The 12070-nt window shown below is 63.2% G+C and overlaps 1 protein-coding gene across 1 annotated transcript; it reads right to left on the bottom strand.

Annotated features, from left to right (window-relative positions):
• Nucleotides 1-4295: 4295 nt before the first annotated feature.
• On the bottom strand, nucleotides 4296-11960 carry LOC121151784 (hydroxyacylglutathione hydrolase, mitochondrial). The gene is made up of 9 exons (XM_040973588.1): nucleotides 11884-11960; nucleotides 11093-11268; nucleotides 10833-10897; nucleotides 9661-9778; nucleotides 9121-9229; nucleotides 8307-8410; nucleotides 8058-8159; nucleotides 4702-4781; nucleotides 4296-4618 (listed from the first exon to the last, which is right to left on the bottom strand). Exons 1-9 carry the CDS (start codon nucleotides 11942-11944, stop codon nucleotides 4519-4521), a joined length of 915 nt encoding a protein of 304 aa, XP_040829522.1. The 5' UTR covers nucleotides 11945-11960; the 3' UTR covers nucleotides 4296-4518.
• Nucleotides 11961-12070: the final 110 nt, after the last annotated feature.

Genomic DNA, 12070 nt, shown 5'->3' with positions numbered 1-12070 from the left:
CTTAGGTTTATTTGAATGGCAGAGTTGGACGGAAGGTGGTCTCTGCAGGTTCACTCCGCAAATGGCCAGTCCAGGCAGGCAGCTCAAGCCCTGGAGCTGGAGCGGAAGTGGAGCGTGGGGCTGCAGCTCTGGCTCCTGCTAGACCACGGTGTCGCCCCTTGTGTGTTCTCAATACAGGCGGAGGATTTGTATGCCTAAATTTCATTGTTTTCTAGAAGTGTTAGAATGACAAAGCATTGACTAGTAAGCCGTTTATACTTTGTTTTTTCCTGGAGAAATGAAGTGACGGATCTCCCACCTGTAGGCGTTGCATCTCAGTGAAGCTGCTGTGTCAGTCCGTCTTCCAGCTTGTGATTCTGGCGTGCCTGGCCGGCTCTGGTTCCCCCGGGCACGGCTCGTCTGCGTCCTCCTCTGAAAGGCCAGTGCCATCTGCTCTGAGCTCAGGTCTGCGAGCCGCTGTGTGCGTCCGCGTGAGCGGTGAGGAGGGGGTTCCCAGCGCTTGCTGGGAGAGCTGCGCCCCTGCCCTCCTGCCCTATGGCTGATTCACCACACTGTGAAGTCGGCATCGATACTGCCAACTTTGCTCTAATTTTTCATACTGCCTTGGCTCCTTTAGGTTCCTTATTTTATGGAGATCATTTTAAAATTTTTGTGTTACTTGAAAGGCAATTACAGTAGAAGACAGCAGACATCTTCCATCCGCTGGTCGGAGCCCTGATCTGCTTCCGGGTCTGCCGCGGGGGTGCAGTGGGCAGTTACCTGGGTTGTCCTCGACTGCTTTGCCAGGCCACAAGTAGGGATGTGAGCTAGAACCTCTGTGCACAGCTGATACTGTGCAGACAAAGGCTTAACTTGCTGGGGCTGGTGCTGTGATACAAGCCAACCCTCCACCTGGAGTGCCAACATCCCAGAGTATGGGCGCGGGTTCTAATCCCGGCAGCCCCGCTTCTCATCCAGCTCCCCGTTTGTGGCCTGGGAAGGCAGTCCAGCGTGGCTCAAAGCCTTGGAACCCTGCACCTGCGCGGGAGACCCCGAGGAGGCTCCTGGCTCCTGGCTTTGGATCAGCGCAGCTCCAACAGTTGCAGCCTCTAGGGGAGTGAACCAGCAGCTGGAAGATCTTTCTATATATCTGTATTTCCAATAAAAATAAGTAAATCTCTAGAAATGGTCTTTGTGCTGCTCCGCCCCAGGTGTGGCGTCCCCGTGTGCGGGCTCTCAGCAGGGTCTCCCTTGTTCTGGTGAATGGGTGTTGATGCTGCCACCTGCATGTAGTCTCCGTTGCAGGTTGGGGTGTTGGGGCGCCTCGGGTCGTGGCCGACTTGTGTGCAAGCCAGGACTTTTGGTGCCTGAGGCCTCTGGGGGTGTGGCTGTGAGTGCCAGTGCTGCTTGTGGGGGCCTGGGCACCTGAGGTGCTTTCTCTCCCCACTTGCACTGCCCAGCAGAGGGCAGGGAGTGACGGAGGGGGACAGAGCCGGGGCGTGGGGTGGCCTCAGCCCTGGCTGTGCCCACAGGGCTGTCTGACGTGCCCAGGCTCCTGTCCCTTTGTTCCTCCCCAGGCCTGCCCCACCCTGCCCAGCTGCTGCCTGATGTCCCCCCTGCGCTTGGGGCAGCCACAGCACAGACGCCTTGGAGTCAATTCCAACCATTTCAACTACTGAGATTTTTTTTTTTTAATTATGGTTTTCCTTTAAATTTTTTTAATTGGAAAGGCAGATTCACAGAGAGGACCTGAGGCAAAAAGATCCGTCCACTGATTTACTCCCCAAGTGACTGCAGTGGCTGGAGCTGAGCTGATCTGAAGCCAGGAGCCATGGGCTTCTTCTGGGTCTCCCAGCAGGTGCAGGGTCCCAAGGCTTTGGGCTGTCCTTGACTGCTTTCCCAGGCCACAGGCAGGGAGCTGGATGGGAAGTGAAGCAGCTGGGATTAGAACCAGTGCCCATATGGGATTGCAGCAAGTGCAAGGTAAGGACTTTAACCACTAAGCCACCACACTGGGCCCCTTACTGGGAATTTGTTTCATCTGGTTTGTTAGTATAAAACTCTGACTTGCTCCTGGCACAATAGCCTAGTGGTTAAATGCTTGCCTTACCTCTGCTGGGATCCCATATGGGCACTGGTTCACATCCCAGTTACTCCACTTCCCATCCAGCTCCCTGCCTGTGGCCTGGGAAAGCAGTGGAGGACGGCCCAATGGTTTAGGACCCTGCACCCGCGTGGGAGACTTGGAAGCAGTCCCTGGCTCCTGGCTTCAGATCGACGCAGCACCGGCTGTTGCGCTTACTTGGGGAATGAATCATCAGACGAAAGATCTTCCTCTCTGTCTCTCCTCCTTTCTGTATATCTGACTTTGCAATATAAATAAATCTTTTTTAAAAAAAAAAGGCTCTCCCCCTGCAGTGTAACGCTGTGGCTGAGGGAGCGCCAGCGGAGAGCCGCTGAGCAGAAGGTCACTGACAGACGCCGGGACAAGGGACAGTGGGCAGGGCCGGTGGTGCCCAGCCTGGGGCCCATGCCCGCAGGATGAGGCCCGTGACTGCAGCTCAGCAGTGACACCCCTCGCATCCGGGGTTTCTTCTAATTGTGGACATTTTAAGGATCTGGCAGATGGACAGGTCACTTGGTGTATGTTACAGCTGGCTGTGGGAGCGAGGGGTCTGTCCCACTGGCTCCCGGGGGCCCGTCAGGGGGGAGGCGGGCAGTGAGCTGCACAGGCACGCTGCTGGCACCGGCTCAGGCACTAGGGCCAACCCACGGAACCTGGATGGAGCCCCTGGCCCTGCCTGCCCCAGCCCTGAGGCACGGGGGCTCTCCCCCTCAGCACTCAGGCGCACTCCAGCCTGCAGCCCCACAGGCTCAAGGAGGGTGGCAGCCTCTAGCTCTGTCTGCACTGCCCTAAGGGCTGCCGGGCAGGAGAGCCTGATGCCCAGCTTTGGGTCCTGGCAGGGTGGTCTGCCAACCTGCTTTGGACACGCATGGCCCATGTCAGTTGCCAGCGGGCCTAGCCCCACGCCCACTTCAGGGTGGTGGGAGTCCAGCCCGGGCCGACCCAGTGGAATGAGCCACTCTTACATGGCATGCTGAGGGCACACTTCCCTGGTGGGGATTTGGGGGCTCTGGTCAAAGTGCCTGCTACAGGCCCGGCTTCAAGCCCTGGCCTCATTCTCTTTCCAGCCTCCTGCTGGTGGTGGCAGCTGCACCCCCTCTACTCCCCACCAGGACAGTGCTGGCTCAGCGACTCCAGAGCCCAGCGAGGCCTTCCCGCTGCGGCACGTCCCTCGGGTCAGCTGGGACACGCGGTGGCTCCTGCCCGGGACCGGAACCAGCTTCCCATTACGGGCATGTGTTGGAGACCCACTGCTTCACCCCCCACCACTTCCCTTTATTGGCCTGGGAAAGCGGTGGGGGTGGTCCCCAAGAGCTAGCGACTCTGCACCCACGTGGGAGACCCAGAGGAAACTCCTGGCTCCAATCAGCTCAGTTGCTGTAGCCATTTAGGCAGTAAAGCAGTGAGTGGCAGGCACCTGTCTCCTCTCTGTAGCTCTCCTTCCTTCTATCCTTTGAAAGGGAGAAAGGGAAGACAGAGGGAGAACTAGAGAGCCAGAAGAAAACAGTGCAAGACAAGGACAAGATCCACACGGGCCAGAGGAAGGGACGGATGTGCCCGAGGAGGGGCAGGGAGAGCCAGGGGGACTGACAGGAAGAGAGGACAGAGGGGAGACTGGGACAGAAGTCGGGGGTACGCAGAGGGAGAGGCTGTAAGGGTGGGTGAGAGGAGGGCTCAGGGAGAGGGAGGGACAGGAAAGAAGGTAGTGGGAAGGGAGCTGGGTAAGTAGGGGAGAGGAGAAACCCCGGGAGGGAGAGGCTCAGACTGGCACCGAGGAGTGTGTGCCACGGCGGGTGCTGGGCCCGGGGGGCCGGCGGCACGGAGCCCGGGCTGGGAGCTGAGCCGGGTGGGGTCAGGGCTCTCGGCGGCTACCACTGCAGCCTGCGTTCTGCATGTGTGTTTTTAAAACGTAAGTTACTTTTATTCAAAAGGCCAATTTACAGAGAAACAGATTTTACATGCACTGGTTCACTCGCCATGACTGCAATGGCAGAAGCTGAGCTGACCAGGAGCCAGGAGCCTCTTCCGGGTCTCCCACGCGAGTGCAGGGTCCCGAGGCTTTGGGCCGTCCTGCTTTCCCAGGCCACAGGCGGGGACACCAACTGGATCACATGGGGTGCCAGCGCGAGCACCCACACTGGTCAGCCCCGCCGACCTCACCCCCGCCTGCAGCTTGGGCCAGCCGGGCACGCCCTCAGCGCCTCCGGCTTCAGGCGTCGGGTGCGCACGCGCACGTCTGACGTCACGGCGCGGGGGGGCAGGAACGCAGTCCGCACCAGGCCACAGGGATGAATACTTGAGCTTTTCTCTTATAAATATGCATTAGAATATTTGATAAGACAAGCAGAGGGCTTGGGGTTCATTTAAAACCAGGAGCAGCTGCGTGCGCCGAGCAGGGATCCGCGCGGACGCCGTCAGTCCCGGGGCGCCCTGAACTGGTCCTTCTCCCGGCGGATGGCGCGCATGGTGGTCACCGGGTCCGTCTCACCCGCGTGCCGCTGCACCGACTTCTCCCTGCGGGCGGGAAGGCGGCCCCGCTGTGTCCCACCCTTCCAGAAGCTTCTCCGGCGCGCCCCTCGCCGGGGCCGCCCGCCTACCTGACTCTCATGAAGGGGTTGTAGGTGAACTCCTCGGCGATGGTGGACGGCACCGTGGGCTCCCCGCTGCCGGAGCGCTCCTGGGGGGGGGCACAGCTGAGGGGGCGGGGCCCGGGGGAGGGGGAGGGGGGCTCAGGGGGGCGGGCCCCGGGGGAGGGGGAGGGGGCTCCGGGGGGAGGGAGCCCAGGGGGGAGGGGGGCTCAGGGGGGCGGGGGAGGGGGAGGGAGCCCAGGGGGGAGGGGGGCTCAGGGGAGAGGGGGGTCCGGGGGGAGGGGCTCAGCCGCAGGCCGCCCACCTCCTACAGGAAGTGGAGCCTGAGCTGGGGTCTCCACGCAGCCCCCACCCCAGGGGCCTGACCGGGTCCCTGGGGGCAGCACTGCGCGCCCACCGCCCGCCGCCTAGCGCCTCCTCTCACCCCAGGCGCGGGCTGGGGTCCTGGACCAGCCTGGCTCCTGACGGTGTGCGGGGAGTTAGCTAGTAGATGGGGTGCCATCTTAGTCCCTGTGCCTTTCAAATCATTATTGAAAAGGTTTATTTTTGAGGAGAGACAAAGATCTCTGTCCGCTGGCTCACTCCCCCAGTGGCCACAACAGTCGGAGCTGTGCCGACAGGAGCCGGGACCCTCCTCCGGGTCCCCAAGGCTGTGGGCCGCCCTCCGCTGCTTCCCCAGGCCACAGACAGGGAGCTGGACGGAAGTGGAACTTCCAGGATACGAACCGGTGCCCATGGGAAGACTGCACTGTAGGCAAGGGCTTAACCCACTATGCCACAACACGACCCCCGCCACCTTCAAGTAAATTCTTACAACAGATAAACTCCTTAAAAACACGTGCATGTGGGAATGGCTGGCACTGGCGTCCAACGTGACCCTCAGGTGACAGGGGCCACCACACAGGTACAGCCGTGCGGGGGAGGGACGGGCACACATGTGCAAAGAAGGCCGCTCGAGGAAACAGGATCCCTGCAGCTTTTCCGTGTGTGTGAAATTCTCATACAACCTTGGAAGGGTGCGTGTGAAGTGACTTGGATAGCAAAGAAATGACAAACATTGGAAAACACAACTGCGAACGGAGACAGGACAGCACGACACGGCGCGCCACAGACTGGGCCTCTGCCAGAGCTCAGCAGGAGCGGGCCGGGGTCAAGGTCAGCGGCTGTCCTGTTCAAGTGCCACAGCATTTTACGGCAAGCTTGACGTAAGATGCACTTGAGGAGCAGTGGGCCAGAAGCCTGGGCGTCAGACACAAGCCAGCGCTGTCCCGGAACCAAACGTCACCTGGCAGACTCCAGACCCGCTCATAAACACGCAGCGAGGGCTGCGGAACCCCTGCCGGGCGCTGCGGCAAGGCGAGGGGACCAAGCCGTGAGGAAGCTGTCGGGCACGGACGGGGCCGTGGGCAGCCGAGGTGAGGTTAGCAAGGTCACGGACACAGGAGACATTAGCAACACGCTCATTTACCCTAAAATCCAAAGGCCTGAAGTAACTCAGGGCTGCACTGAATGATACGCACGTGAACTTCAAAACACATCATTGAGAAAACCGAAGAGCTCAACAGACAGACGTGACACCTGAGGCTCAGTCCCCTCCAGGAGCTGCGCCCCGGCTCCCGTCTGCCGCGGGGAGCCCGTGCCTCCGCACCCGGTGCACACAGCGGTGTAGGCAGCCCCTGCCGCCCGAGACCCTGAGATGGCTCCGCTCCGGCTGCTGCAGCCATTTGGGGAGTGGACCAGCAGGGGGAGGGCCTCTGCGTTCCTCTAGGACGGACTCAAGGCCAGTTTCTACAAGGTACCCCAATACTTGAGGGGCCGGCCCCATGGCACAGCGGCTTGAGCTCCAGGCTGCCGTGCTGGCCTCCCGAGCTCTGGTGTCCCCGACGGCTCCCGGCTTGAGGCTGGCCTGGCCCTGTGCCAACGGGCCGTGGAGGAGTGGCCCGGCACACTTGCCCTGCCTCTCTTTTCCAGCTGCCTTCATAAAAGCAGGCACGTGTCCCGCGTGGAGTACAAACTGCAGCGCCCGCTGAGCGGCATCTCCCCAGCATGCACGGCTCCCGGCCGCCACCCTGTCACTTCACCCCAACTCTGCAGCACTTCCAGACCCACTCGCAGACTTCTCAGTCGGCACTAAAGCCTGACAAAACTACGCTGAACTTTCAAGTTTTGACTTCTGTTTTCAAGAGACATAAGAAGATGGGAGGGCTGGGGCCCGGCGCGGTGGCGCAGTGCTTAAGGTCCTCGCCTTGCACACCCAGGATCCCATATGGGCACTGGTTCTATCCCGGCAGCCCCGCTTCCCTTCCAGCTCCCTGCCTGTGGCCTGGGAAAGCAGTCGAGGACGGCCCAAAGCCTTGGGACCCTGCACCCGCGTGGGAGACCCAGAGGAGGCTCCTGGCTTCGGATCGGCATAGTATCGGCCCGTTGCGGCTCACTTGGGGAGTGAATCATTGGACGGAAGATCTTCCTCTCTGTCTCTCCTCTCTGTATATCTGCCTTTCCAATAAATAAATAATAAAAATAAATCTTTAAAAAGAAAAAAACCTGAGGAAGACCAAAATCAGGCAATTAAAGCCCAGAAAGCCTTCTCAAGGTAGGAGACGCCCAGAATCTGAGAGCTGTGCCTGTGGCAGCCTGGCATGCGGCCCTCGGCACACGGCTGCCCACCAACCCACAGACTTCTCCCCGTGTCCTGGGCTGCGCCGCTGGCTGTGGCACCAACAGGAGCACCTTCAGACATGCAGTGGGCACAGCTCCAGACCGGGGCGGGGGCCCTGGGAGGCGGCAGGGGACGGCTCCATGAATTGGCAAGGCCTGACCTGAGTGCCCGGCTCCCACTGTCAGCCGTGGTGCAGCCTGACCCACACAGGCACCTGGGGAGTGAGCCCGCCGGGCGGTGGGGGAAGCTGTCCGCCTGCTTCTCTGGAAATGCAGGCAGCCAAGTCAGGCCGCCACCCACAGTGCCAGGATCCCACGTTGGAGAGCTGGTTCTGGTTCAAGACCTGGCTGCCCCGCTTTGATGCAGCTCCTACTGACGGCCCGGGGCTAAGAGGCTCGGGGCAGCCCTGACCCCCGACTTCACCGGCCGGCCCCAGTGGCTGCAGGTGCTTGGAGAGTAAGCCAGTGCAAAAGATTTCTCTCTCTCTCTCTGCCTTTCTGAGGGATGCTGACTCCATTCAGGTACAGACTAGCCACCAGGACCCGGGGGCAGACAGATCCCCACAGGACCCGGGCCCAAGCCCACAGCTGTTTGCGGAGTTGGTCAGCACCGAGTCTCTGGACAGTGCTGCATGCATGACAGGGCGCTCCGTGGCAAGGGCCCTCGGGAAGGCACTGGCCCGACAGGGGTCCCCAGGTCTACTCACCTTGGCCCAGGCCAGCTTCTCCTGAACGGCGGCATTGTCAGGCTCCACGTGGCGCGCGAACTTGAGGTTGCTGACGGTGTACTCGTGGCCACAGTAGACTCTCTGAGGACAAAGGCGATCCCTGAGCGCTGGCAGCACCGGCCTGGCTGCGTGCCATGAGCGCATCAGACAGCGGCCCTGCCAGGGGCCCTGCCGCCTGCTCACGTCTCCAGGACCGGCCCCTGCCCCACAGGCTGGAGGCACACGCACCGTGTCGGGAGGGAGTCGGCCCAGGACCTCGAGCAGAGCTCTGTACATCTCGTCGGCCGTGCCTTCGTAGAACTTGCCGCAGCCAGCCACAAACAGGGTGTCACCTGGGAACAGTGGCAGGCGGGATGGTCACGGACATCCTCCTGCATGACACCGAGCTCGGACACCCAGCAGCCCTCCAGCCACATCCACCCAGACCACTGCTGCCCTGCTCAGGGCTCCCAAGTACCAGTGGGCACTGTGGCCACCCAACGCCAGTCAGACCCATGACCAAGCCACCCACGCCCCACAAGCTCGGCACTCCCCGCCCAGCCCCTGCCTAGAGGCACCCGGGCCTCTGCCCTCACATGAGCCCAGGGCCTCCCGGCCTCCACAGCTCCCACAGCTCACGCCTCTGCCCAGGGAGCAGCAGGTGACAGGGCCAGCAAGAGCCACAACCACTTGTCCCACCTGGACCACCCTGGGGACTAAGGTCCACGGAGGGTGGGGGGCCCGAGAGTGCCAGCACCCGTTCTCCCCATAAAGCTGTGCACCTCAGGGCACGGGGAGCAGTGAGAGGTCAGGCAGAGGGATGGGCACAGTGGCACATGGCAGCCTCATGCATGAGACTCCAGGGGAGACTCAGGAGTGTCCACCTGCCTCCCCACACCCCTTCCTAATGTACGCAACCCCCCAGACTCCAACCTCCCTTCTGGGGCCAGCTGGGCCGTCCTGGGGCCTCTGCTCACACTGAAGGGGCAGTTTTTCTCACGCAGGGGTTAGACAAAAGGCAGTTCCTGCCAGCCCACCAGACGGGACACAGCCGCACTCTCACCTGTGAACACAGCGGGGGGCTCCGTACCCCCAGGCTTGCTCACCAGGTAACAGATGTGTCCCGAGGTGTGACACGGGGTCGACAGACATTTGATGTTCAGAGACCCCACCTAGAAGAGGAGCCACGTGTGTGCACCCTGCTGCCCTCCTGGGGGCCTGATCCCCGCCCGGCGCACACCGGCTTGCAGGCCGCACAGATTCGGGGATTTCTGCTAAACCGAGCCAAGTCAGACCAGGCAAGGTGGCATTCCTACCCCCACCTGCCTGTCCTTTGCCCCCAAAACATCCCAATCCACCATCAAGCTGAGGGCGAGATGTGCTTGTTGGAGTGTGCCAGCAGCCACCCCCCACTCCTGTGGGCTGCTCCGTCCTCCCCGCTGAGCTGCAGAGAAGACCCACACAGCACCCAGACTGGCACCCTGTGGTCGCCAGCAATGCCTAGTGGCATTCTGCAGCTGCGTGCCTGCCCCAGCTCAGGGACAGGGTGGCTCCAAAGATCCTGCCCAAGTGGTGCTGGGCCCTCCTGCTGGTTGCCAGCTACCTGTAACGTGGACAGATGTGTGACCTTGTGAGTCAGGGCCCCGATGCGGTCGTCGCCACCGTACACCTTGAGCCCGGGCCGCAGCTGGACCAGCTTCTCGTTGCCTCCGGCGTGGTCCCTAGGAAGCAGGCAGGACGTGGGGCCGCCTGTTCCTGGGACCCCACCATCACTCTGCCGGCCTCCCGGCCCGGAAGCAGAGCATGCAGCTCCGATACAGGAAGCTTCCTGGCGTCTATTGCTCAGCTCCACCGAAAGGGCTCAGGCACCTGCTCCCACGCTGCGGCTTAGAAAGCTCAGAAACCAAGCAGCAGACAGACGCCTTGGGCGGTCCCAGACCCGGAGTCTGCATGTGGAGGTCTTCAGGGCCATGACGACACCCCAACCCACCCGGCCCGCTGGGTCACACCGCGGGCAGTCCTCCCAATTTCCCCCATGACTCTGAGAGGATAGCAGCCCTTGTCAGGCAAGGAATCTACCCCGAGAGCTGGCGGCCCCACTGGAGGTGAGGCTGCACACGCCACGCGCAGGCCAGGACACAGGCCTCCCCCGTGCTGCTGCCCGGCAGCCCCCTCCCTCCAGGGCCGCCTGCAGAGGCCAGGCCCACCAAGACCTCGCAAGGCCTGCACCTGTGAGCGCTGCCGGCAGCCACCAGCAGGGGGAGCCACCAGAAGGGCCTGGAGCAAGGCGGGGCTCAGTCCATCCCTAAAGTTGGGGCCTGGCCTGGCACCCAGGCAGTGGCTGGTGCTACCGGCTGAACCAGCGGCCTGCAGGCTGGCCATGCCTGGCCCCAGGTGGGGTGAGCGAGGAGGTGCTGGGAGCTCAAAGCAATGGCATGGCCTGCCTTCATGTGGTTACTTTGAGAAAGCAAATTAAAAGCCAAGCAGACATGTTTCCCTAACTTTGAAGAAGCAGGCCTGGCACTGTGGTGCGTCTGTGTGTGCCACCCCATGCCCCACTGCCCTGCTTCCTTCTGACCCAGCTCCCTGCTGGCGTGCCCAGGCAATGAGGCCAGTGCCCATTCCCCAATCCAGAAGACCCCACAGGCAGATGGGGGGCCCCAGCAGGGAAGAGGCTAAGGAGGCAGGCTCAGGTCCTCCACAAGACACCCGGCCCTGGCCCACCCCGCTCAGCAGACCGCCCTGCTCAGGAGTGACACCCGGGGAGCAGCTCACCAGTGGTGGTGCGTGGTGAGCACGGTGGTCAGCTTCACGCCACGCTCCTTCACAGTGTCCAGCACCTGCAGCCACACGGGACACAGCCCCCTCAGCACCCCAGGGCCAGGCTCTAGGAGCCCGGCACGAGTCGTCCTGCGCCCCAAGGACGGAAGCCTGGGCTCACTCCACCCTCTGCCTGGCCACCCGAAACTGAGTGGATGGGCCCAGGTTTGGACGGGCTCTCCAGCTCGGCAAAGCCCTTCGGGGGGCCGCCCTACCTTCTGGGGCTGCACCGGGTCCACGATGGCGGCCTCCTTGGTGCCCTCATCAATGACCAGGTACATGTAGTTGTCCGTCAGAGCCGGCAGGAGCTCAACCTTCATGGCCCCCTGCTTCACCGTCAGACTCTTCCTGGGACCCGAGTGCAGCAGCAGGAACCCCAGCACCGCCGGCCCTGGAGGCAGCGTCAGCCCGGCTCAGCCAGCGCTGCAGCCGGACTGGGCAGCTCCTCCCGGCTCCCGGAGCGCGTGTCCACACGCCCACGGCCACGCCGGGCGCCCACGGCCACGCCGGGCCACCCGCCAGCCCGCACAGGCGGCAGGAGCCCGAGGGGGGACCGGCGGACCGGCAAGGGAGAGACCCCACAGCTTCTCGGCCAAGCTGTCCCCACCGACTCCACAACACCCGCGCCCCCGACAGCACCAAGGGCCGACTGCGTACGGTGGCCGCTCCCAGCTCCGGCCAAGTGAGCCGGCTGCCCTGGCGGGGCCGGCGGGGCCTTTTCCAGAACCTTCTCCTCAGGCTCTGGACGGCACCGGCGCTACCCCTGCCCACGGCCGCACGGGCACCGCCTGCGCAAGCCGCGCTCACTGGGGCCCGGACACTGACAGCTGTCGGCGAGGGCGGCGCTGCCCGGGACGGCGGCCCTGAGCCCGTCCAGCCCCTCGGCCCGCGGCCCGGGGCGGCGCGGACGCGGGCACCTGCGCCAACAGAAAACGGCGTCAGCAGGCGCGGCCAACGGCCGCCCGCGCGCCCCGGCGCCCGCCGGCCCGGCCCGGGGCCCACCTACCCAGGCCGCGGCGGGCGCAGGCGACTCCCAGGGCGGCGAGGCTCCGGCGGCCGACGACCATGACCCGGGCCGCGGGACGGACGGCCGCGCCGCGCCGCGCCCCCACGACGCCGGCCTCGCCCGCGCGCAGCCAATCAGCGCGCGCCCCACCCGCCCCCTCCCCGACCGAGCCAATCAGCGCCCTCTA

This window comes from Ochotona curzoniae, unplaced genomic scaffold, assembly GCF_017591425.1.
Source record: "Ochotona curzoniae isolate NIBS_2020 unplaced genomic scaffold, NIBS_Ocur_1.0 contig_2321, whole genome shotgun sequence".
NCBI lineage: Eukaryota > Metazoa > Chordata > Mammalia > Lagomorpha > Ochotonidae > Ochotona > Ochotona curzoniae.
Note: the sequence above shows the minus strand (reverse complement) of the source record. Positions and strands in the feature narration are given on the sequence as shown.

What these genes read in the sequence shown, in the direction of transcription:
- LOC121151784 (XM_040973588.1), bottom strand. Translation starts at nt 11,944, where the DNA reads ATGGTCGTCGGCCGCCGGAGCCTCGCCGCCCTGGGAGTCGCCTGCGCC. An exon ending in CACATCTGTCCACGTTACAG is followed by an intron (nt 9,230 to 9,660) that starts GTAGCTGGCAAC and finishes CTCCTCTTCTAG; the next exon opens with GTGGGGTCTCTGAACATCAA. An exon ending in GCCGACTCCCTCCCGACACG is followed by an intron (nt 8,160 to 8,306) that starts GTGCGTGTGCCT and finishes CTTTGTCCTCAG; the next exon opens with AGAGTCTACTGTGGCCACGA.